The sequence below is a fragment of the Leiobunum rupestre genome, chromosome 5 (genome assembly GCF_980474605.1).
Source record: "Leiobunum rupestre chromosome 5, qqLeiRupe1.1.hap1, whole genome shotgun sequence".
Classification (NCBI taxonomy): domain Eukaryota; kingdom Metazoa; phylum Arthropoda; class Arachnida; order Opiliones; family Sclerosomatidae; genus Leiobunum; species Leiobunum rupestre.
The window spans coordinates 36,386,657-36,410,313 of NC_143388.1; the positions used below are offsets into that span (position 1 = coordinate 36,386,657).

The 23,657-nt window shown below is 34.3% G+C and overlaps 1 protein-coding gene across 1 annotated transcript in view; it reads right to left on the reverse strand.

Moving 5' to 3' along the window:
• Positions 1-16,221, reverse strand: part of Fatp1 (Fatty acid transport protein 1) — a 74,091-nt gene extending 57,870 nt beyond the window's left edge. Inside the window, exon 1 of the mRNA XM_090174468.1 lies at positions 15,683-16,221. Within this exon, the coding sequence (XP_090030594.1) occupies positions 15,683-15,924 (242 nt within the window). The 5' untranslated portion in view covers positions 15,925-16,221. The remainder of the gene's footprint in view (positions 1-15,682) is intronic.
• Between the last annotated feature and the right edge of the window lie 7,436 nt (positions 16,222-23,657).

Below are 23,657 nucleotides of genomic sequence, written 5' to 3' on the forward strand. Positions count from 1 at the left end.
AAATTAATTGAATTGAATTAAAATTAAAGTTATTTTTATACTTTAAATTTAATTAAATTAAAGTAAAATAAAGAAAGCCTTGCCACCTGATTGAAAGGCAGTAGAAGTCGCTAAATTACTTGGGCCTAAGGTGGTACCTTGAGTATTATTAAACCAAAACTATTTTTTTTTACATTATTTAATATCTGCATCAAAATTTAAGTAAAAATAAAATTGTTATTTTTATTTGTTTTAATTAAATTTCGTTATTTTTATATTAAATATTTCATTTGTTTTAATTAAATTTCGTTATTTTTATATTAAATATTTCAATTGTTTTAATTAAATTTCGTTATTTTTATATTAAATATTTCAATTGTTTTAATTAAATTTCGTTATTTTTATATTAAATATTTAATTTGTTTTAATTAAATTTCGTTATTTTTATATTAAATATTTCAATTGTTTTAATTAAATTTCGTTATTTTTATATTAAATATTTCAATTGTTTTAATTAAATTTCGTTATTTTTATATTAAATATTTCAATTGTTTTAATTAAATTTCGTTATTTTTATATTAAATATTTAATTTGTTTTAATTAAATTTCGTTATTTTATGCTTTAAATTTAATTAAACCAAAAATTAAACATTATGTATATAAATAACTCAATATTTCATTTTATTAACGAAAAATTCAATAAGTCAAACTCATTTTAGATGTTAATTAAATGTAATTTCTCATAAACATGGTTTAGTGTAAATTTTTACATAAATATTCCCCAAAATTTTACATTTAACCGCAATTTTTTAAGTCTTAGATAATTTTTAGATTCTTGCTTGCGACCTGGCAAAGCTGTTCTGTCGTCAACATCACAGGCATACCAACTAACACCCGCAGCAACATCGGCGCGTTATCAGCCTTTAATTCTTCCAATTTATCGAAGCGTGTCTACAGATCTTAAATCGCCGAGAAAAGCAAGGAAATTCAGTTCCGGAAAAGCCCAAAAAATGGCACCTTTTGTGTTTGGAAATACGGTCGGCTTGCCACCATCAAAACAGGGAAATTTTTTATAATAAACGAACGAAAACTTTTCTTTTCATTTCTAAGACTTTTCACTTGCCACACAATCGTTGTTGTCATGGCGACGAGCACGAGCCAGCACGCGGAAGTAAAAATTCGCTAGTAAACGTTACCTTGGTGTAAAAACGTCTTAACGCTAGCTTCAATGTAGGCCACGTTACGATGTTTTTACACTAAGGTAACGTTGTGAAAAGTAGGTTCCGAAACCAGTTAACTCGATTTAAGCAATTCGTAAATTTTTGTCGTTTTTCGAAAGAGCTGTTCAACCTTAATTTATCGCAATACTATTTATTTATAACTAGAGAAAATTACTATTTTCAGAAGATTCACGTGTTTCGTGGTCTAGTTTTAAATCCTCAACATAAGTCTTTCCGCCGAAGTAGACAAATTTTTCATATGGAAATAGTTAAAGGCGAAATCTGATTTTGCCATGCTATTTTACGGAGAAAGTTAAAACTTGAGTTGTGAAAAACATTTTTGGTTGCTATGGCAAAACGAATGGCCAACGAACAGTGGCGGCGCTAGGGGGTAGGCCAGGTAGGCCACTGCCTACCTTAAAATTTTGAGGGGCCCCAAAATCAACCTATAAGGGGCCCCAAATTGATCTAGAAAGGGTCTCAAAATTGTCCCAAGAGATAAAATTATTTATAAATAACAATGAAACAATTGTCGATAATGTATTTAGAAATTTTTTAGGTATCTTCTAGTAAATAAACCCAGTTCTGTTATATTTGGATTGGTTTTACTGTTGTTAGAACTTTTTTGTTCGTCATGTACATCACTACTTTATTTTACTGAAGCATTTCGTTGAGAAAAGGGGGTCCCGGGTCGGGGGCCCATTTATTTGGTTTGCGAAAATTCCTGGCGCCGCCACTGCCAACGAAACTTTTCCCTTTAGGAGCTTTCAAGGTACACGAAGGTCTACCATGTCCTTCAAGGCACTGACTCGCGCACGATCTCCTCTCAATAATATCTCGGAGTGACCCTAACAGACACCCTGGATTGGTCCAACCACATCAACCGCGTCATTGCCCAAAACCGTTAGGGCCCTGGATTTCATCCGCCGACACTTGTCCCACTGCTCCTTGGCGACGAAGTCGTTAGAACCTACGACCTCCCCCTCCCAATCTTGGAGTACTCTACGGCCCCATCCACGCGACCAGCGTTGGATTCGAGTGGAGTACGTCGATGACCAACGTGCCCAAGAACAACAACACTAGCTTTGCGCTGCCGTCTTAAGCGTCTCATTATCGCAAATAGCGTGGTTCATCGCTCCTGTGGTGCTCTCGGTGGTTCAACTCTTTAATATACATTTACCCGCGCAATTTCGCACGCGGTCTCTTAAATTTAACGTATAACGCACTCATATCTTTAAAAGTACAATAAAACTAACATAAACCTCCCGTATTGTATAAAATAGCCTATATAGCGGAGTCCGAGTAGGTTATTTATCCTCAGAAATTCTCGGGTATTTATGAATTATACAGGGTGTTTCAAATGGTTATGCAAAAATTTTAAGGAGTTGTAGTGGGTGATAGTGGCGTAGACAAAGGGGGGGTCGTGGTCTAGACCCCCTTGGGCCTACCTTTGACTGTACTAAATTTCCACCCCCTTCGACCCCCTCTTAACATTCACGTACTTCGACCCCCCCCCCTTGACGAATTTCTGGCTTTGCCACTGGTGGCCAGCGTTGCCATACGTACTATAATTATGGTACAAATAACATAATTTTGCATCATATTATAAATGGTACTATAATTTTGAGAGCGTACTACATAGTACCAAAATGTACCATATTTCCAACCTATTGTACTACAATGGTACTATTTTGATATTTACATTATTTCTACTACTAAAATAATAAGAATCTCTTATTAGCTATACATAAAATCGTCACCTGAAAGCAAAAACCACGTAACTTTATACTAATTAAAAGTATAGTTAAATATTAAGCCCACATTCAAGTGTTGCCAGATCATTCGATAGTCAATACCATAGAAATCGGAATTTCTACTCGTCGCGCGCGGCAATATTTCAAAAATCGTTCTAGTTAGTTATTCCGATTTCTATGGTCGATACTGACTACATCAACTCCACACAAAGAAACGTCACGAGAACAGTTATCCGCATGTTATGCAACAAACACTTTAAATTAAAAGTAATTAAAACTATTTTATATTGGTACCATTATTTCCATTTTTGTACTTTAATTTTTTACTCTTTGTACAATAATTCGGGCAGAAAAATCTGGCAACGCTGCTGGTGGGCGAGTTGAGAAGTATGCCTGTTTTCCCCCCATTCTCCTACGATGCGTTAAAACAGCGCCAGAGAGCTTCAATGTGTGGCCTACTAGCCCCTGGAAGTAGGCTGCAACAAGCATCAGGGTTGGCCGATCTAAATCAACTTGATTTAAATCACGATTTAAATCGCGATTTTAATCAATGATTTTTTTCAAAAAAATCGTTGATTTAAATCAATTTTTATATAGTATTTTTGAAAAAGAAAAACATGGCCAATTGCTATAATTTAGGTTTAAATATCATCTTTCTTGTACTTCCCCCTAATGTTGCATTGGATTCTACCTGTGGGTGAAGATTCTGCCGAATTGTTTTTGTAAAGTACCAAAATTCATTATACATATATATAGATTTAGTCTTTAAAAATTAAAACAGTGGTTTTAGGTAAAATTATGATACTTAATTATATAAAACTTTGAAATTTTAATTAAAATCAAAAAATCAAAAAAATCAATAAAAATCTGATTTAAATCAAATAAATCGATTTATTTGATTTTTTTTTAAAAAATCAAAAAATTGCCAACCCTGACAAGCATGGACATTAAATACTGTTTAAGTTCACTTTTTTACGCTGGTTACCTCGATTTGTTTACAAAGTCCTTTTTTATTTATCACACGAACCCAAACCTTAACGTTCGCATTTCCCTGCTGCTTGCATTATTCGAATCAATTTCATTTCAACTCGCAGTGATAGTTCAACAGAATTCTTGAGGCGCTTCGAAGCGGCTGATGTACCTCAGTAAGCCTTCCGATTTAGGCCACACCTACCATGTCAAAATATCTGGAAAAGTGAGCCCCCACAAATTTTCGGTCCATGATGAAACCTTGTTCACTGGATATGACGTAAATAACGTCGCTTTCAACTCAGTGACGAAAATCGCGTCCAATTTATCGCTGTGAGAATTCCTCGGGCATTGCTGGCTTCGACGATCTATACAGAGCTCGTGCCTCGCGACCACGATATTTTGTTTCCATAGTACCCTTTTCAATAGCACGAGGAATAAGAATTTTTCATTTTTAGTCCCGCTGAAATCTAAGAGCAAGAAACATAGCACCCCACACAAGGAGACCGCACCCGTCAAAAGTCGTGTATCTTCTTGCGTACATATTTAATTGGTTAGACGTTTTAATAGCGCCTGCTGCCGTCGCGTCGAAAGGGGAAAATTCGGAAATTGTCATCCCCCATTCCGTAAAACGTTTACCGTGAAGGTTCATCCAATGAAATTTGTACACTTGTGACACTGCGTTAGCGTGTTTAAAGGCTAGCTGCGTTCTCCTTGCAGGAGCGGATCCAGGCCATCAAGTAAGGAGGGGCGATCAGGGTTGGCAAAAGCCAGCCAGACTAGATTAAACCACCCTGGTTTAAGCCGGATTTAACCACCAAATAAAATCCATGGTTAAAACCACTTTTTTATAAAAAAAAAATTGAGAAATTAATTAGAAACATTGACAAAACTTAACCTTCACTTTTTGTCGCAAGTAATGAGAGCTAACATATAAGCAATTAGGGTATCTTAAAATTAATTTTGCGCGTGAAAATACGCTGTCATGTTAGGGTATAAAAGCGGGTAAATAAGTCTGCTATACCTCACAATGTAAAGGTACTGTCACGCGCAAAAACGTAATTTTTAAATCGGGAAATTTGAGCAATGAGGGCTTGATTTAAGCAATTTGATCATTTTTTATTAATGGTTTTAACCGGTTTAAACCACCGGTTACAGCCAGTTTTAACCATACTGGATTTTTCAATTTCAAAAAAAGCCGGTTTTTGGCCAACCCTGGGGGCGATCATGGGCATTCAAAAGTCGTCTGCTATTTCTTCACAAATTTAGTTGGCAGGTATTAAAGTAGATGGCGCTATCGTTTCTAAGCTCGAAGCCAATATGGAGCGTGAAAATGTAACGTGGAGCTCTCATTTTCGTTTGCTTAAACGAAGTACTTTCTACAACTAGAAAGTCTAGTATACTCTAGTGTCTAAATATATTTCAATAACTTCAAAAATTGTTATGATTTTTCAAGTATTCTAAGGGGGGCGATCGCCCCCATCCCCTATGGATCCGCCCCTGTCTCCTTGTGTTGTTGCTCCTAGCCGAAATAGTTATTATGGAATTGTTATACAGTGTTGCGAAAGCGTATTACAAATAAAGCGCTTTTCTTTGAAATCTATTTAAACTTGTAATTTTCATTTTGTACCTTAAATAACGTATAGCCATGGTATAGCTTAACTCTAAAAAATATAACTACCTGTTTTCGCGCCAAAAATAACCAGTGTTACTTTCTATTTCATTGTATTATTGTATTCCAAGCTTTTAAGGGTATTTTCTCCCAACTTTCCTCCTGAAATGAACTGTCAACCTTTGGGAGCCGTTACCGATGATCCATTGCCAATAAAGTGTAGGGCAGGGGCAACGGTCGAATTTCCAAGAAACTCGCCAATTCGCGAAAAGGGATAGTTTTTCTGATTGTCCGCCGTCCCATCCCCGCCATCCCCGAGAGTCGTAAAAAGCACTTCTCAAGCAATAGTCCTTTTTATAAAATAAACCTTGGCCATCTTGTTGAAATGTTGCCTCCCCGCTTCAGCTGTGGATCCGTTTTCTCTCCCACTAAAGAGCTTATGAACTCATTCTTAGGCATTGGCTGAACTATTCCAGGGCAACATTTCAACAAGTTGGGCAAGCGTAAAGACATTTTATAAAATCAACTATTTGACTTCTTTGGGATGCCGCGTGCCAACGGATGGCTGTAAGGGGGATCTACCCGGGGGCGTAAGAAGGGGGAGAACAAAGCTTTCGACGGTCCCCAGGGTCCTACGCTGGGCAGATCTCTCGAGCCCGCTAACCAGAGAAGTTCTCCTTCCAAATTTAAACTTTGATTTTTTCGTGTAAATAAATGCAGTTTTCATATTTTCTAATTCCAACGCATGATTTAACCTACTAACACGTTACCAATCACCAATTACCATCACCTAGCTTCCAGACCGTTTCCTTCACTTCAAGACCGCAACAACTACCTATATATACCCACTGTTTCAGTACGGTGGAGATATATATACATTTTCTCAAAGACAATTAGCTCTCCCAAACCGCAACATACATTTCGTATGACTTTACGAAATCACGATATTCAAAAACCAAAATTCAGGCTCAATTTTTGGCACTTTTTCAGAAGTGAAATTTCTTGCAATGACAGTAATTCTATATTGAATGTTACGAAAAAATATTCGAAGTAAAATAATTTATGGTTCGTTAAATTTATTAAAAATAATAATAAGAATTTCGATATTGATAATTTAAATCTGGTATTTCAATCGAATGATTTAAAAAATGAATTCAATCAAAATTAAAATTTAATAAAAATTTTTAATTAAAAAGGAGTCTGTAGCAATGCCAATTCGGAGCCAACCAAATTACCAAAATTAGTAATTAACTAAAATTTAAATTAACCTTAATTAAATATATTTGACCATCAATTATTAAACCATTTGTCTAGAAAAAAGATTTAACATTTAAAAATCAATAAAATGAATTTTTTACGATTTAAATCTAATAAAACCAATTTCAATTACATAAATTTACGAAAAATGAAAATATAAAAAATATTAGGTCGAGTGCTTTTTATAGGGAAAAAGGAAAAAAAGTATTTTTTAAATTTGCGTAACGACTGTACAAATACAACCTTGACATTATTTCCCCAAATATTAGAAAGCGAAAACTTCGAAAACGGATGGAAACATTGATGCTTCAATAACTTTTCATTGAATCACGCTTACAAGGACATTTGCCTTTGAATGGATGACGTTGCTATAGCAACCAAAGACCACTTCCGGAGACTGACGTCACCATTGAATTCAAAATGACCACCAAAAAGCTATAATACCATTTTAGCATTTAAATTAATTAATTTAGAATAATTAACCAGCAAATAGTGGTTAATAATAATATATTGCATTAAAATGATGCAAATAACCAGAAAAATTGTTATTTCTTTAAAAATAGCCGGAAATACCTAGATTAAGCTATACATGTAGTCAGGAATTCATACCTATACTTGGAATGCTTATAGCGACAGATTTTCGTCTCGATGTGGCTGACGGTTTTTTTGACGTCACTTTGTTAACTTAACAAACAACTACGTGAGAGACTGAGAAGGGAGAGCGAGAATAAGTGGGTGTGAAAACTCGGAACAACTCCTTCTGCGTTGAGTTTGGAACTTCTCTCCCCACTTGTTTAAGGGGTTTTCGCCAGAGCTCTTCGGTTTCCCCTTCCATAAAAACTTGTTGAGGTTAACGGTAATAGTGTAGGGAGCTGTTGGCATGCAGGGCTTGCCACCACCAACCTACGCATTGTAACCCGGCCACCTGAATTAATGGTTTTAAAAGTCGCTTGATGACTTGGGTCTAAGTTGGTGCCTTGGGTATTAGAGTAGCTGAAGGAGATTTGTTTATCTCGTAGGTGGGCCAAAGCCGTCAGAGTGATCTTACCATACGCGATACGGTAGGATAAGCATTCCAAGTAGAAGTATGGATTCCATATTCTGGCAACTCGCGTAAAAATATTTGCCAAAAGTAACCCAAATCTTGGTTTCTTTTTAAATCACAATTCGTTTGGGATAAAATGATTTGCGATATTAGCCAGTAAAGGTATATTTGGTCACATATTTACCAATATTTGACACCTGCCATTTACCCCTTACGAACACTGTTTACTATTAAACCTTATTTCGTTTGGTAAAAATCAAAACCTGCTAGAATAAGTATGTTATTCGGCTCCATAACAGTTAGCTGAAATCATTACTGCGTGAAGAGACAAAATATTAACGTCATGAGTGCCTCTACCGAAAAATTACGCAACTTAAAGAGACCCCCCAACATCTTCGCAACAAACCACTAAGCAGCGTCGATAATATCAAAAGCCATAAGAGGAAGCGGATAATATTCGAAACATTTGTGTTCACATAAATATTAAAGCTAATATTACCTTGAAACCAGAATATATTACTTTACACTTAGGGATAATGACAATGTTGAAAAATCGGTTTTAACCAGGTTTTTTTAAGACACTGGTTTATATATTATTTTTTAAACTGTTTTTCGCTTGTGTTAATTCTTTTTAACTATACATACTGTTTCTAATTAACTAAAATTTAATTTTGAGTTACAAAAATTAAAGTACCAAAATTAGATGTCCAGATTAAAAGATTAACTTTTTATTTTCTGTGACTATACTTGAAGAACTAACACTTCTTTGACTCTTTGATTAATAATAAACTTTCCAAATCAATTAAAATTAATAATAAACTTTCCAAATCAATTAAAATTAATAATAAACTTTCCAAATCAATTAAAATTAATAATAAACTTTCCAAATCAATTAAAATTAATAATAAACTTTCCAAATCAATTAAAATTAATAATAAACTTTCCAAATCAATTAAAATTAATAATAAACTTTCCAAATCAATTAAAATTAATAATAAACTTTCCAAATCAATTAAAATTAATAATAAACTTTCCAAATCAATTAAAATTAATAATAAACTTTCCAAATCAATTAAAATTAATAATAAACTTTCCAAATCAATTAAAATTAATAATAAACTTTCCAAATCAATTAAAATTAATAATAAACTTTCCAAATCAATTAAAATTAATAATAAACTTTCCAAATCAACTAAAATTAATAATAAACTTTCCAAATCAATTAAAATTAATAATAAACTTTCCAAATCAATTAAAATTAATAATAAACTTTCCAAATCAATTAAAATTAATAATAAACTTTCCAAATCAATTAAAATTAATAATAAACTTTCCAAATCAATTAAAATTAATAATAAACTTTCCAAATCAATTAAAATTAATAATAAACTTTCCAAATCAATTAAAATTAATAATAAACTTTCCAAATCAATTAAAATTAATAATAAACTTTCCAAATCAATTAAAATTAATAATAAACTTTCCAAATCAATTAAAATTAATAATAAACTTTCCAAATCAATTAAAATTAATAATAAACTTTCCAAATCAATTAAAATTAATAATAAACTTTCCAAATCAATTAAAATTAATAATAAACTTTCCAAATCAATTAAAATTAATAATAAAATTTCAAAATCAATTAAAATTAATAATCAAATTTCAAAATCAATTAAAATTAATAATCAAATTTCAAAATCAATTAAAATTAATAATCAAATTTCAAAATCAACTAAAATTAATAATCAAATTTCAAAATCAACTAAAATTAATAATCAAATTTCAAAATCAACTAAAATTAATAATCAAATTTGATAATCAACTAAAATTAATAATCAATTTGATAATCAACTAAAATTAATAATCAATTTGATAATCAACTAAAATTAATAATCAATTTGATAATCAACTAAAATTAATAATCAATTTGATAATCAACTAAAATTAATAATCAATTTGATAATCAACTAAAATTAACAATCAATTTGATAATCAACTAAAATTAACAATCAATTTGATAATCAACTAAAATTAACAATCAATTTGATAATCAACTAAAATTAATAATCAATTTGATAATCAACTAAAATTAATAATCAATTTGATAATCAACTAAAATTAATAATCAATTTGATAATCAACTAAAATTAATAATCAATTTCAAAATCAACTAAAATTCAGATTAGAAAATCAATTAAAATTAATAATTGGAGTTGAAAAAATATATACTATTTATATCAAAAAAATAATAAAATAACAAATCCGATCTTTTAAATAAAAAATAATTAAAATGAATAAAAATCCGATCGAACTAACAATTAAAATGAATAAAAATCCGATCGAACTAACTAAAAAATAATTAAAATGAATAAAAATGCGATCGAACTAAAAATTAATTAAAATGAATAAAAATCCGATCAAACTAAAAATTAATTAAAATGAATAAAAATCCGATCAAACTAAAAATTAATTAAAATGAATAAAAATCCGATCAAACTAAAAATTAATTAAAATGAATAAAAATCCGATCGAACTAAAAATTAATTAAAATGAATAAAAATCCGATCGAACTAACTAAAAAATAATTAAAATGAATAAAAATCCGATCGAACTAACTAAAAATAATTAAAATGAATAAAAATCCGATCGAAATAAAAAATAATTAAAATGAATAAAAATCCGATCGAACTAAAAAAATAATTGAATAAAAATCCGATCGAACTAAAAAATAATTAAAATGAATAAAAATCCGATCGAACTAAAAATTAATTAAAATGAATAAAAATCCGATCGAACTAAAAATTAATTAAAATGAATAAAAATCCGATCGAACTAAAAATTAATTAAAATGAATAAAGCCCCTACTGAAACGAGTAAAACCGGATGGAACTGGACGATGCTGCTCGTCTAACAATTATAACTTTAATACCAATGAAGAGCGCCAATTAATCTTAACGTTTTCATACCTGCCTGTTGTTTCTAGAAATTCAAGGTCGAAAAACCTTATTCCACACGGTTCAATTATATTTTTTTCTACCTTAAACAATTCTTGTAAATTTCCTTTAAGTAAAATACTCGAAACTTAGAAAGTGTCTTATTAATTTTTAACGCCATGGAACACGAGTAGCATTTCCTTTCAAGTACGTTCACGAAGAGATTTATTTACTGAAAACGGAGGTCAAACAGCGGAGATAGCCGTTTCATCACTTTAAGATTATTTGAAATTTTATTGATAGATTTTTAGAATAGCAATGTCGAAATATCGTCGGTTCACTTCAGTTTCGGGCTCCAGATTTAAATTTGGAATTAATCTTCTGACAACAGTATTAAATTAAAATTCCTATACAGCAGTATTAATCTAAAATTAAAATTCCTATACAGCAGTATTAATCTCGAATTAACCTTCCTATATATGTATTAATTTCGAATTTATCTTCCTATATAGAAGTATTAATTTCGAATTAATCTTCCTACATAGCAGTATTAATTTCGAATTAATCTTCCTACATAGCAGTATTAATTTCGTATTAATATTCAAAAATTAAGTATCCAATAGCATTATTAATTTTGAATTAGTTCTAATTAAAAATGCTCGAAAAAGCTAAGTTGAAAAACGCGTTTGAATTTAAATTAAAATATAATTAATTAATAGTTTAAACTTAAAAATTAGTATAATAATTAAAATTAATTATTGTACAAAATAAGTTTATAAAAATGTGTTTAAAAATAAATGTTAAATTCGCGGCCAAAAATTATTCATTGTAAATGTTTTAAATAATATATTTTCGTGTATTTGTAGAAAGAGAGCCCCCTTGGAAAAATTGGAAAATCTTCAACGGGTAAGACCCAAAAATAAAGAAAATAACTTGTAGTCGATTATAGATAGCCCGCGACTGGGTATAATAATTAAAATTCTTCTGTCCTAATTAAACATAGCGGGTTTTGTTAAGATACCCTGGAAAAAATCTCTAAAATTCTACAGTCATTTGGAAAGACAAAATTCAAGTGAAAATGGGTTACTAAACTCTTTCACTGTACGACTTGTTATGTGACACGTAGATAAACTGATAGCGTCGCTCCCACAACTGAGTGTAGCGGTGCGTGTTAAAACCTCTTCCGGTAAATTCCACCCCCTTATCCTAGCCATTGAGTTGGGAATATTAATCTAGAGGTCCAATCAAAACGTCGGATTTCAGTATTTCGCGAAACAAGTTTTTAAAAATAAGAATACTGTCGTCTGCTCCCATCGGCGTCCCAAATGACGAGAAAACGTTATCATTCTACCCGTGGCGCCGTCTATCTCTCGATGGTTCGTTCAAATAAGACGCGTTTTCCGGCAAAAAGATTTTGTTTTTCAAAAATAATGGATGGCGCCAAAGGTCATATGATACCGTTTTCTCGTCATTTTAGAGGAGACGACACATTCGTAATTTTCTAAAACTTGTTTCGCGGGGAGCAGATTTGATTGGATCTCTAGATTAATATTCCCAACTCAATGATCCTAGCTCTCTAACCTGTCTAATAATAATAGAATTAATTGGATGTTTTACTTGCATACAAGATTTTCACAAAGTTATATTTAAAAAACTCGTTGGTTTCACGATACGATGCCAATTCAAAACTGAATAAATTACGAGTAGTTGTTAAATTTAACTAAGATTAATTTCAGTTTTACTAAACATAACCGCTACACGGAAATTATTTATCAATTTGTCAAGACCGTCAGAAAAGGGTTAAAAATTAATTAACATAAAAATCTAAGATTAAATGAATTGATTATGTTGTTTAAAAAAATGAACTTGAGCAGATTATTAATTTTTGTACAAGTACCAAAATTGTTTGACTAGAATTTGTAATTTGATGTTATCGATAATGTAAACTAAAATTGGAATTTTAGTCGAACAGTATCATTTGGTTTCGATAAATTTAATATTGAAATTGCCTGGTAATTAGACGAACTGTTGAATTTTTTATCGCTAAATTTAACATTAAAAATGTCGGGATATTAATCGAACAGTATAATTTTGTTTCGATAAATTTAATATTAAAATTATCGGGACATTAGCCTAACTACAGAACTTTTTATCGATAAATTCAACAGTAAAAATGACGGGAAATTAGACGAACTGTTCAATTTTTTTATCGATAAATTTAACATTAAAAATGTCGGGATATTAGTCGAGCAGTATAATTTTGTTTCGATAAATTTAATATTAAAATTATCGGGAAATTACCCGAACTACTGAACTTTTTATCGATAAATTAAACAGTATAAATGACGGGAAATTAAACGAACTGTTGAATTTTTTATTAGACTAACTGTTGAATTTTTTTATCGATAAATTGAACATTAAAAATGCCGGGATATTAGACGAACCGTTTAATGTCTTGTTTAATTGATGATATTAAAATAAAATGGTTTTAAAATTGGGTGTTGAATGCGTCGTTATGTTGTCGAGCTCTGCCTCTGTATGATTTCAAAATAACGGCCTCGTACAGCTACAGTATCTTGCGTAGGTAAAGTCGCTAAAACCGGAATACTTTTTTCCTACACGTATTCGACCGTTAGTTTTCACAAACTAGGTGAACCACATCGCAAGGGATTCAGTAGTACCACTTTTACACTTCGCGGTTTCGTGTCCCAGTCGTCTTTCGAAACGTAACCTCTAAATTATTACACACGAATTTCTTGCGAGGAAATCTGATTGGAGGAGGGTGGTTTTAAAATAGCCCCAAAAATAAGGGATTTTTTTTTAAAAATCGAACATATAAATTTTAGTCGAGATTGGAAATATTTCGCGGCGCCCGGATTTTGGGCAGTATTTCATTTCTTAAAGCAAGCAAAGCATGGTAATTTATACTGAAAATTTTTATTTCTAACTCCCAGTAATAATTTTCTGAAGAATTTTAAGGAATTATTAAGTTTAACCTTTAAAGGTTTCGCTTATTTTAAATTTTTGAGCTAATTTGGTACGATTTTGGTGGCTAGGTTGTTGTTTATTTGATTTAAAGGGAATATAACATCAAGTCTTTTTTAAGGTTTTTTATGTTAACAATTTTGGCGGGAAATCACTAACCAGCGCCAAAAATATCTGAAGCCATAGGAGGGAGTGGGAATTGAACGAAGTGTTGGTGTTCCACACCAAAAAACCTGAGGTTATATTCCCTTTAATGAATTTCTCGATTTTATTGATATTATTAATTTTGTTTCTTGGCAAAATCATTAAAAATTTGAGGGTAGCTATAATCACTCAAATCTATCAATTTTTTTTATAGGGAAAATAGGATTATATTTCTAAAAATATAGGACTTTATAGGACTATTTTTCAAAATTATAGGATTTTATAGGACTATATATGTTATTTAATTTACTAACTTTATGCATTTAAAAACAACATCTATACATTATAGGATTTTATAGGACTTTTTGGGGATTTAGCTAAAAATATAGGATGTTATAGGACATTTTTGAAAATATAGGATTTTATAGGACTTTTTGGGGATTTTGCTAAAAATATAGGATGTTATAGGCCTTTTTTGAAAATATAGGATTTTATAGGAATTAAAGGACCTCTGGGGGCCCTGATACCTCATTCTCTGGTCGATTCATAAATTTCATTTTTTTCACATCAGCTACTACCATAAGCGTATAATACACTTTCATAAGTGTGTCAGTTGGTCACAATAATTATTGATATTTGTGTCGATTCACGGAAAATTAAACTCTTACTAAAAAAAACGAACAAGCGCCTCTAGCGAGACAAATGAGTAACTAAAGAACCAATTATCACGAAACTGTGCTTACGCCTTGGCACGGCTTCCTGCACGCGCTCACTGTGACGATGAAGATTCGAACAGAGCACATATTAGGCCTAGAACACCTTAAATGTGTCGTCATAGAAATGGCTCTCAGGAAACGTTTTACACGCGAAAGATAGGGGCTAACACACTTACATAAATTGTAAACTTATGATAATACAATGTACTTTAATGCATTAAGGAAACACTAAAAACAGTTTCAGTCGGAGCTTTCAACAATGGACCGGTTTATTGTTCGAATCTCTGGCTCAAATTGACCTTTATTTTAAATAACTTACTGTTTCTACCGACTACAATTCTTTATTTGGTTTCGGTGGCCAATTTCGAGCGACACTTTTACTGGGACTACTACTCTGATAGTTGGTAGTAGTGTAATACCAGAAGGCTTAGGATAAGACTTAATAGTTTTAACCTATTACGTCGATTTGCCTAAAATTAGTTTGTACCAAGTCACGTGAGAAGTTCAGAAACTGTTAGATTTGTTATTAAAATAAGCGTCTTGAACATAAATGAAATATTCTGCTTAAGTATATATCTGTGACAGAAACATAATTGGTATTTGCCAATTAAGACTACCCTATATTACAACTCAATTAAACCCGTTACAAAATCATATTAAATACGTATTATTATGTAATCAGCGGAGTACAGAAAGATAACCGATAAATATTAACGGACAAACGAAATGTGGCGATAAACCCGTTACACGATAACGACATAATATCAAGGTTAAAATAGTATCTTAATTAACTTGTATGATTGGAAAAGCACCTCAAATAATATTTTTTTATTTAAAAATATTCCTAGCTATTTTCGCACCCAACTTTAACCTACAATCTTCGTGGTAAAGTTGGTTTTTGCTAGTTCTACAATGCTGTACTTAAACTTCGACGTCCTGTAAACAGGACTGCAGCGTGTCACAGCTGATTACAGAAATATTGAACTACTTTCCTTACAGAGTGAATAACCTTCAAAATCGTATTGCTAAAAATAGCGCGGTTTAAATAAAAAAAAATTTAAAACTCACTTCATGTCACGATCTCCTGTCAGATACGCAACCACTAGATATTCCCAAACGTCTTTCAAAAAGGTCCATATCGATAGCACAATATTCACGCATATTTGTCCCATGTTAACAAACATTCTGCTACAGAACAGCGACTTGGCCATAACTGCTAATCTACCAAGAAACCAGCTCACTATTTGTACTGTTGCGACCGGAGATCGATCGGAATCTGGAGCTGAATCGGACTCCTTCCTAATTTTCATTTTGATATAACTTGTTTTGGGTTATTATACAGAGGGGGGAAATGAAATACTTCCGTTTACAAAAAAACTTTCGGGGGGAGCAGAGGCCTAACTGGTCTTATATCCGAATCGTTCGTCCAAAAAATTCCGCCGATCTAAGCTTTCAAAAAGCAGGGGGTTGACTCACAAACGAAGTCAAGAGTTTACGAGTCCTTCTTCGGCGTGATTGGATAAAACCTTCCGGGGTTTCACGCCCAGTAAGTAAAATATTGTCCCGGGAAAAAAGCTCTCCGCCGCTAACACGCCGGGTACGGCGACCTTTGTACGAGCGAAGCGCTAGACCGATAATAAGGAAAGTTTCCCACTGATGCGGTTATCTCCGCGATTCAGTTTCTTGCAGTGAGACCTGGCATCTGCCGGCAGTCTATGAGATTTGTTGTTAAAATTTTCTTTTCAATATTTAACATAATTTTACCATAATCTAGTGATGGTTCTTTGAACTAGTCCTATAATTTAAGTTTGGACAGTATGAAAGTTCACAAGTAATTCATCTACTACATGTCGCTAGTTGCGTTGTTTAAAAGCGGGAATTTTTCAATGTCCTGTACATTTGAATCCTCCCATCACGAGTCTTAAAGCAAGTGTCGGCTCCTATTTTAAGGTTAGTATCATTGGCGAGCGAAAGATGTCACTAACGTAGAGTTTAGTGGAAATTGAAACAAGTTGAGCAAGCAAATTATTCCCTCAAAAGTAGGTGCCTCGACGTACCTCTTCCTTTAATTGGCTTTGCGTAATCACGTGCGCAGTTAACTTAGCTTGGATTGGCTTTTCCACAACCACGTGTTTCAATCACGTAATCTTCGACTTTCAAATAAATGACAAAACGTTTTTGAAAGTCGATAATAGATGGAAGCACCTTCCCGGCGATCTAAGCAATCATAGCCATCTTCGTTACATAGACCCAATCAAAAATACAGAGGGCAACGATAGAGCCGACACTTGCTTTAAAGCCTTGTTCATGTAATATTTTATAATACCAAGAATGTATTGAAGTTACTAAGAATATTGGACTACAGGATTTGGGTTCCCATCCTCGCAGCCTTTGTACCTTAAATTCGTCTGCTTTCCCATTCAACTTTGCTATATGGTATGACCCATAGAAATCTCATAGGTAACTAGAATGCTGTCGTGTAACTGGCAAATGGGCCAAACGCCGTGGCAGACGATAGCCAGATCTCAGCCAATCAGAGCTCAAAGAGTGGTTCTGCCAAGAATTTAATGTCACCAGAGAGAATGACGTCACCTATCTCCCGCTATAGTAGCGGATCCAAGGAGGATTATTATCCTCCTTGGCGGAACCACTCTACGGCCTCTCATTGGCTGAAGGTTCAAGGCGAACTGGCGTCAGGCTCGGCCGTAGGCGGCAGCATTCTAGTTACCTGTGAGATTTCTATGGTATGACCATATGTAACATAATTACTCATAAGTAATTATTCCATTCAAAAATCTTCACTAACGGTTTGTTTCACCACCAACCATTAAAAAGGTGGATTACGTTAGATTTTAACCTTTTTATTCATCCTAGTAATTTTGGGAGTCACACTATTGGCTACTAACATATTTATTTAAGCCAATGGAAAACCTATAAATTGAGAAGGAATTTTTTGCGTGGGAATTTTATAGCGTTTTCCATTGGCCTGCTCCGAGCGATCGCGGACTGCTCGTAATTATTTTTCGTCTTCCATTGGGTAGAAAAAACCTGCTCCGAGGGCGAGTTACGTCCTCCATTGGCGGAATCACTTGCTCGCGGACCACTCAAAACAAGTCTGTCTTCAGTAACAATGTTACGGAGCAACTTTTTTTGCTCTCACAAGGATTTCGCGTCGGTCAGAGGCGTATCTAGGGTATGGCAGTCATGGCGCGTGCCATGGGCGCAACTCGACGGGGGGCGCCAAATTATGTTTTAAATTTTTTTGGCGGTCTGCTTTGGTGTTGTGTTTTAGGTTTTTTTTAATGTTTATATTTCCATTATATATATCTCTAAGTTGAGATTAAATTCAGGTTACTTCCTGGAAAAATGTCTGGGACCAAGGAAGGTTGTGAGAACTTGCTTTGCTAAGTTATCGAGAGAGAACAAACGAAAAAAACAACTTAAACGATATTATTGACAAATTTTCGTGAATCAAAGCAAGGAAGGTAACACTATAAAGTTGGTTTCGAATTACACAATATTTATTGTACAATAAAAGATTATAGTTATTAAAAAATAACTAAAGTTTCACCATAAGTGGATCATTCTCTCTAAGTAGACAAAACGCTATGCTACCTATGACTAGAGTCTTTGTCAGGGTCGGTCTGGCAGCCCTTTACAACCACCCTATACTGTGTATCACCTCAACTTCTTTATACTGCCGAATCTAACGTTTCATACATCTCTTATGGTACGTCTCACGTCTGAAACGTGCCTCGAGTGCCCGTGAGAGAGAAATTTCGGGGTTGGCTCTTTGAATTTCTCCCCCCAAAAAAACTGTACCATATTTGTTCAAGGTCAGTTTCAGATCCAAGTGTAGAGTTTTGTTCAATAAACGCCCCTTTAGTTGCCGTCTTGACCACTCGGTGGCGCCACCGCCGAAATATTTTCAAAAAATTAATCTCTGGAGTTTGCTCCCTATACAAGCTCTGACGTCACGAAACCCAGACTAAGATACCCGACCGAGACCCGGAATTTGTATACTTAGAGAGAATGATCCACTTATGGTTTCACTTATATTCCATTTCCTATAATTCTGACCACCTGGGAAGGGGCGCAATTTCTATTGTTTGCATAGTTAAAATTTTCCTAGCTACGCCACTGGCGTCGGTCCGAGTAAGACATAGAGATAGAAAAGAAATAGAGGCACTATTGTATCTGTCAAAGTTGACCGCGAGTGCCGACCCCCTTTTCGCCAATGTAGGAAGCCATGAGATGGGCAGATTACGTGGCGCCATCGACGCGCGGTGAAATGAAATACCAAGAATGTATTTATTTATACCTAGAAAATAAATACATTCTTGGAAATCATGGAGGAATAGTAGAGGAGGGGAAAGGAAAGAAGGCGCTAAATCCGACAGCGTATAGTGCCAGTTCGAGGCGGGGAAAAAAAAGAGGGGAAAGTCGAGGTAGACTTTTTAAAGAATTCAAACCCTAACCGGTAGATCGCACCATGATCGCGCTGCCTTTGTTGGAATGTATGAATAGATAAAAGTCTACCTCGACATACCCCCCCGATTCTACATCCCCCTTTACGCGATTTCTGAAGAGGAATGTCAGTGCTTAGCCCAACCACTCCAGGGCTATTCCTCTATGTTGGAAATATATTATGCCTTTTTGAAAATCATCTCTCATTTGATATAAACAAAAGAAGGATAGATGGCGTTGCAAATTCTGCCCATCTCCACTTTCATACATGCGCGGGGGGATGCATTTTCCCGGTCAAAAACAGGGGTGCCTTAACGCGTTAATCTTCCATCTATTTATTTTCTATCTCTATGGAGTAAGAGTCCTGACGTCATCGTAAAATCCCGAGCGGTCTCCGAGCGATCCCAATGGAAAACGCTAGTCCGCCCAATGTAGCTTTATTGAAATTTATAAACTCGCACGGTTTGTGCGGATGAAGTTAAATAATGAGTAGTTTAGAAAAAGAAAACTTGGGGAAAATGACCAATACGGTTCGGTTCAGAGATCACTTTCTGAAAATGGAACAAGTCGTCGAAGTGGGATATTCCCAAGGTTGGTAAAAATAAAAATACTGCGTATAATAAGGTTAGCTTATAACGCGGGGTCGGGAATAGAGATATCTGCCTGAGAAAAAACGGGAGGAAAACACGGTGTTTCCCGGTGTGTGACGTAGCTGGAATCCAGCGAACGATCTACAACGAAAATAAACAGGCGTCGCGTATCTCAGAAACTCCGCGGTGGGAAGACAGCCGAGCGGGAGAGCTGCTGACCGTAAACATTCCTCTTCGGCCGGCAAGCTGCGTCCGCCTTTTTATAAATCTATAATTTGATTAATTACTGCTATTGGATAATTGTTAACAACTGTATCTAAAGGCATCACATTACGTTATATAATTACTGAACGTATAAAGTTGATTGGAGAAATATTAAAAGCGTTAAAAATATTGAAAGGTGTCACTTAACTAGTATTAATAATTTAATTGAAAGGTGTTTTATCATTTTACATGCCTGTGTGATAAATATTTCTGTACTTGAGAACTATTTTTGGATTTAGTCCATATTAAAACACTCGTCACGGAATTCAAGTGAAGGTCAACTGAAAGAAACCCAAAGTTCCGGGTCAGGCGCAAGTTCTCAGTCTAAGAATTCTAACCACTCTAAGTCGACAAGGAAACCCAAGTTTAACGAAAAGGGAGAGCCACTTTGTTTTAATTGCTCCACGTATGGGCACATGGGAAAAGAGTGCCCGAAACCTCAAAAGAAACCAAGATGTGACACTTGTAAGCGGGTTGGACACGAAACCAGTAAATGCACAAATAAATCGACTGACGTCAAAGAGAATCTTTGCATAGAAGAGCAGGACCTTAAGACAGATCGAAATTTCAAGTATTTTATGGAAGCGAAAATTAACGGCAAATCAATTAAATCATACGTCGATTTAGGAAGCAAATGCGTGTTAATTAGAGAAACTAACGCTAAACGACTTGAGTTAGATGTTGAGGAAGCTCCTAAAGGAATGGTAATTAGCGGTTATGGCTCTGGTTTAACGAAACCCATTGGCAAGTTTATGGCAAAGCTGTGCGTGGATGAAGCAGACGCTACAGTAGAAGTTTAGAAGAAGTTTAAAAACTTACTAATAGCTCGTACCGATAGGTCTTCTAGCAAACAAAAAGACGCGAAACTCGGACCAAATAGATCTTCGAGTGAAAAATAGACCCATAACAAAAGAGGGGCCGCAGACGAGGCTTAAGTGAGACCTCTGGACTGAGCATCAGTGTTTCCACTCTGCGGTTGAGATTTTCGCCTATTTTAGAGGAAATTTTACCAGTTTTCGCCGGTTATATAGTCGATTTTCGCCGCCGTTTTCGCCACGATTTCCCCCATAGTTTTACCTTAATTTCCTTTATTGTTACTGCATATATTTCTTCTCTTTATTTCTAATCTTAGATTTAGGCAATATATTTATTTTTTACAAAAGTAAACTATTTGTTTTTTAAATAAAAAAAACATTTTAGATAAAGTTTATCTCTGCCAAAAAATTGAATGAGTTGCCATTATGGGCACAGTCATAGAAATCTCATAGGTAACTAGAATGCTGCCGCCTACGGCCGAGCTTGACGCCAGTTCGCCTTGAACCTTCAGCAAATGAGAGGCCGTAGAGTGGTTCCGCCAAGGAGGATAATAATCCTCCTTGGATCCGCTACTAAAGCGGGAGATAGGTGACGTCATTCTCTCTGGTGACATTAAATTCTTGGCAGAACCACTCTTTGAGCTCTGATTGGCTGAGATCTGGCTATCGTCTGCCACGGCGTTTGGCCCATTTACCAATTACACGGCAGCATTCTAGTTACCTATGAGATTTCTATGGGCACAGTAGGGGGACTACAGAGACGATGATTTTTAAGTTTTTATGACTGAAAATATTATCGCCGCAAATTTCGCCGTTTTCAACGGTTTTCGCCGGTTTTAAAATTTCTGGTGCTCACCAAGACAGTTTTCGCCGAAAACGCCCCTTTTCGCCGCAAAGTGGAAACACTGCTGAGCATCCCCTTTGTGACGTTTTGAACAACGTGACCGCCATTGAAATATACAGGCGGAAGTAAGGAAACGGATGTTCCGTCCAAATGATGAGTTGCCAGGTAAAAATGTTAATTTTCGGCCCCCCAACTTTCATCATGGATCTAATAGTTTAGCTTTATTCGGTACGAGCTATTAGTAAGTTTTTAAATTTCTTAAAATTTTATTAGGGTTTATTATCCCTTTTTATAATGGACTAATCGACTTATTCGCTAATTTCATCATCCTTTACAATGCAGTCCATAAGTGGTTCCATTTAACTTAACTAGATGTAAATAAATAAGAGTTCCTATGGCACGCTGTTCAGGACAAACTCAATAAAAAAATAGATATATATATTTTTTTGTAAATATAGGGGAATTTTTTTAAAATATAAAGGCGTTTTTAAAATATAAAGACGCTTTTAAAATGTAAAGGTGTTATTAAAATATAAGAGAAATAGTTAAAGAACATTAATATTCAAAAGTCGTCTGCTCTTTCTTCACACATTTAGTTGACAGCTATTAAGGTAGATGGCGCTATATTTTCCAAGCTCAAAGCCTATTAAATTCGAACAAATTATTTGGATGCATTTCAGGTTTACTATTCACACCAACGAATCGAATTTTTGTTATTAATATTCTAGAATAACAAATAATTAATTTGAAAAATCTGAGTATTCTATTTATAAATTTGGATTTTTTGATTTTGTCAAATCTGAACCCAATTTATCAAACTATTGGTATGCATATCAAATTTTCGGCTGTGAGCCCCACAACTTTGGCCGTGTTTACGAGAGGGGCGCTTATTTGTTTCACGTACCATTTTCCGATTTGTGTCACGATGGGCATCCGATGCTCATCAAAAAAACCATCTGAGAGACAAGATTTTTTGATGTCTTGACGTCAAACACGTTTTAATCCACAATTCTGCTGGTTTGGTCAAAGCGTTATCATTTAATTGGAATACCTCAGCTACTGCAATAGCTTTTCGCTATTTTAATAAAAGACTGATCGTTGCAAAAGTAAACAATTTCGTCATTTACCAACTCATTAATTATTGAAAGTAATATTTTTCGCTTCCTCTGATTTTAGGGCCCCGTAACATTTATAGCCGCCATCTTTAAAAACAGTGCTGACTAGAAATAACAGGACTTCAGTAACTTCCTACGTCACTACGACGACCAGCGCTCATCAACTATTTCTCTATGCTCATCAAGCAAACATCAAATAAAATCCGATTTTTCCCAGATTTGCGTTACTGAACTTACCCAAGGGCTGCGTTTAATAACCCTCTGATTCATTCCCTACTAGTATCAGCATAAGTGTATAATATTGTTACATAAGTACATATTCTTCACATGAAAAATTCTTACTGAGAGCTATTCACAAGACAGACTGCAATGGGGCTTCGTCGCCGTTTTGCGTCCGCTTGATAACACGTCACACGTAGCTTTTGACAGCGCCTCGCTAGAGGGAGATCTTTTTTGATGACGTCACTCCGTTACTAGCTCTCAGTAAACTATTTCCCAAAGTGACAAACTTATAGAATAATATTATAGACTTATGGTATCAGCTAAGAGTAAAAAACACAAGGAGAACGCAGCTAGCCTTTAAACACACTAACGCAGTGTTGTGTACAAATTTCATTGGACGAGCCTTTACGCGGAACGTTTTACGGGTGAGGGGGGGAGACAATTGACTAATTTTCCCATTCAGATGGCTGCAGGCGCTAAAGCGTCTAACCAATGAAAACTGTACACAAGAAAACGCTCAATTTTTGACGGGTTGCGTTCTCCTTGTGTGCGGTGCTGTTTGTTGCTCCTATGTATCAGTGAGTGGTTGAATGATTTTTGATTTTTCCGGCTGTGACGTCACGATAGGTATTGTAAGGACTAACGCGTAGTAGAGGGCTATTTATAATGAAATAGAAGCTATAAAAGATTAAGATTTATAATTTTATTGTAAATTACGGTACGGGG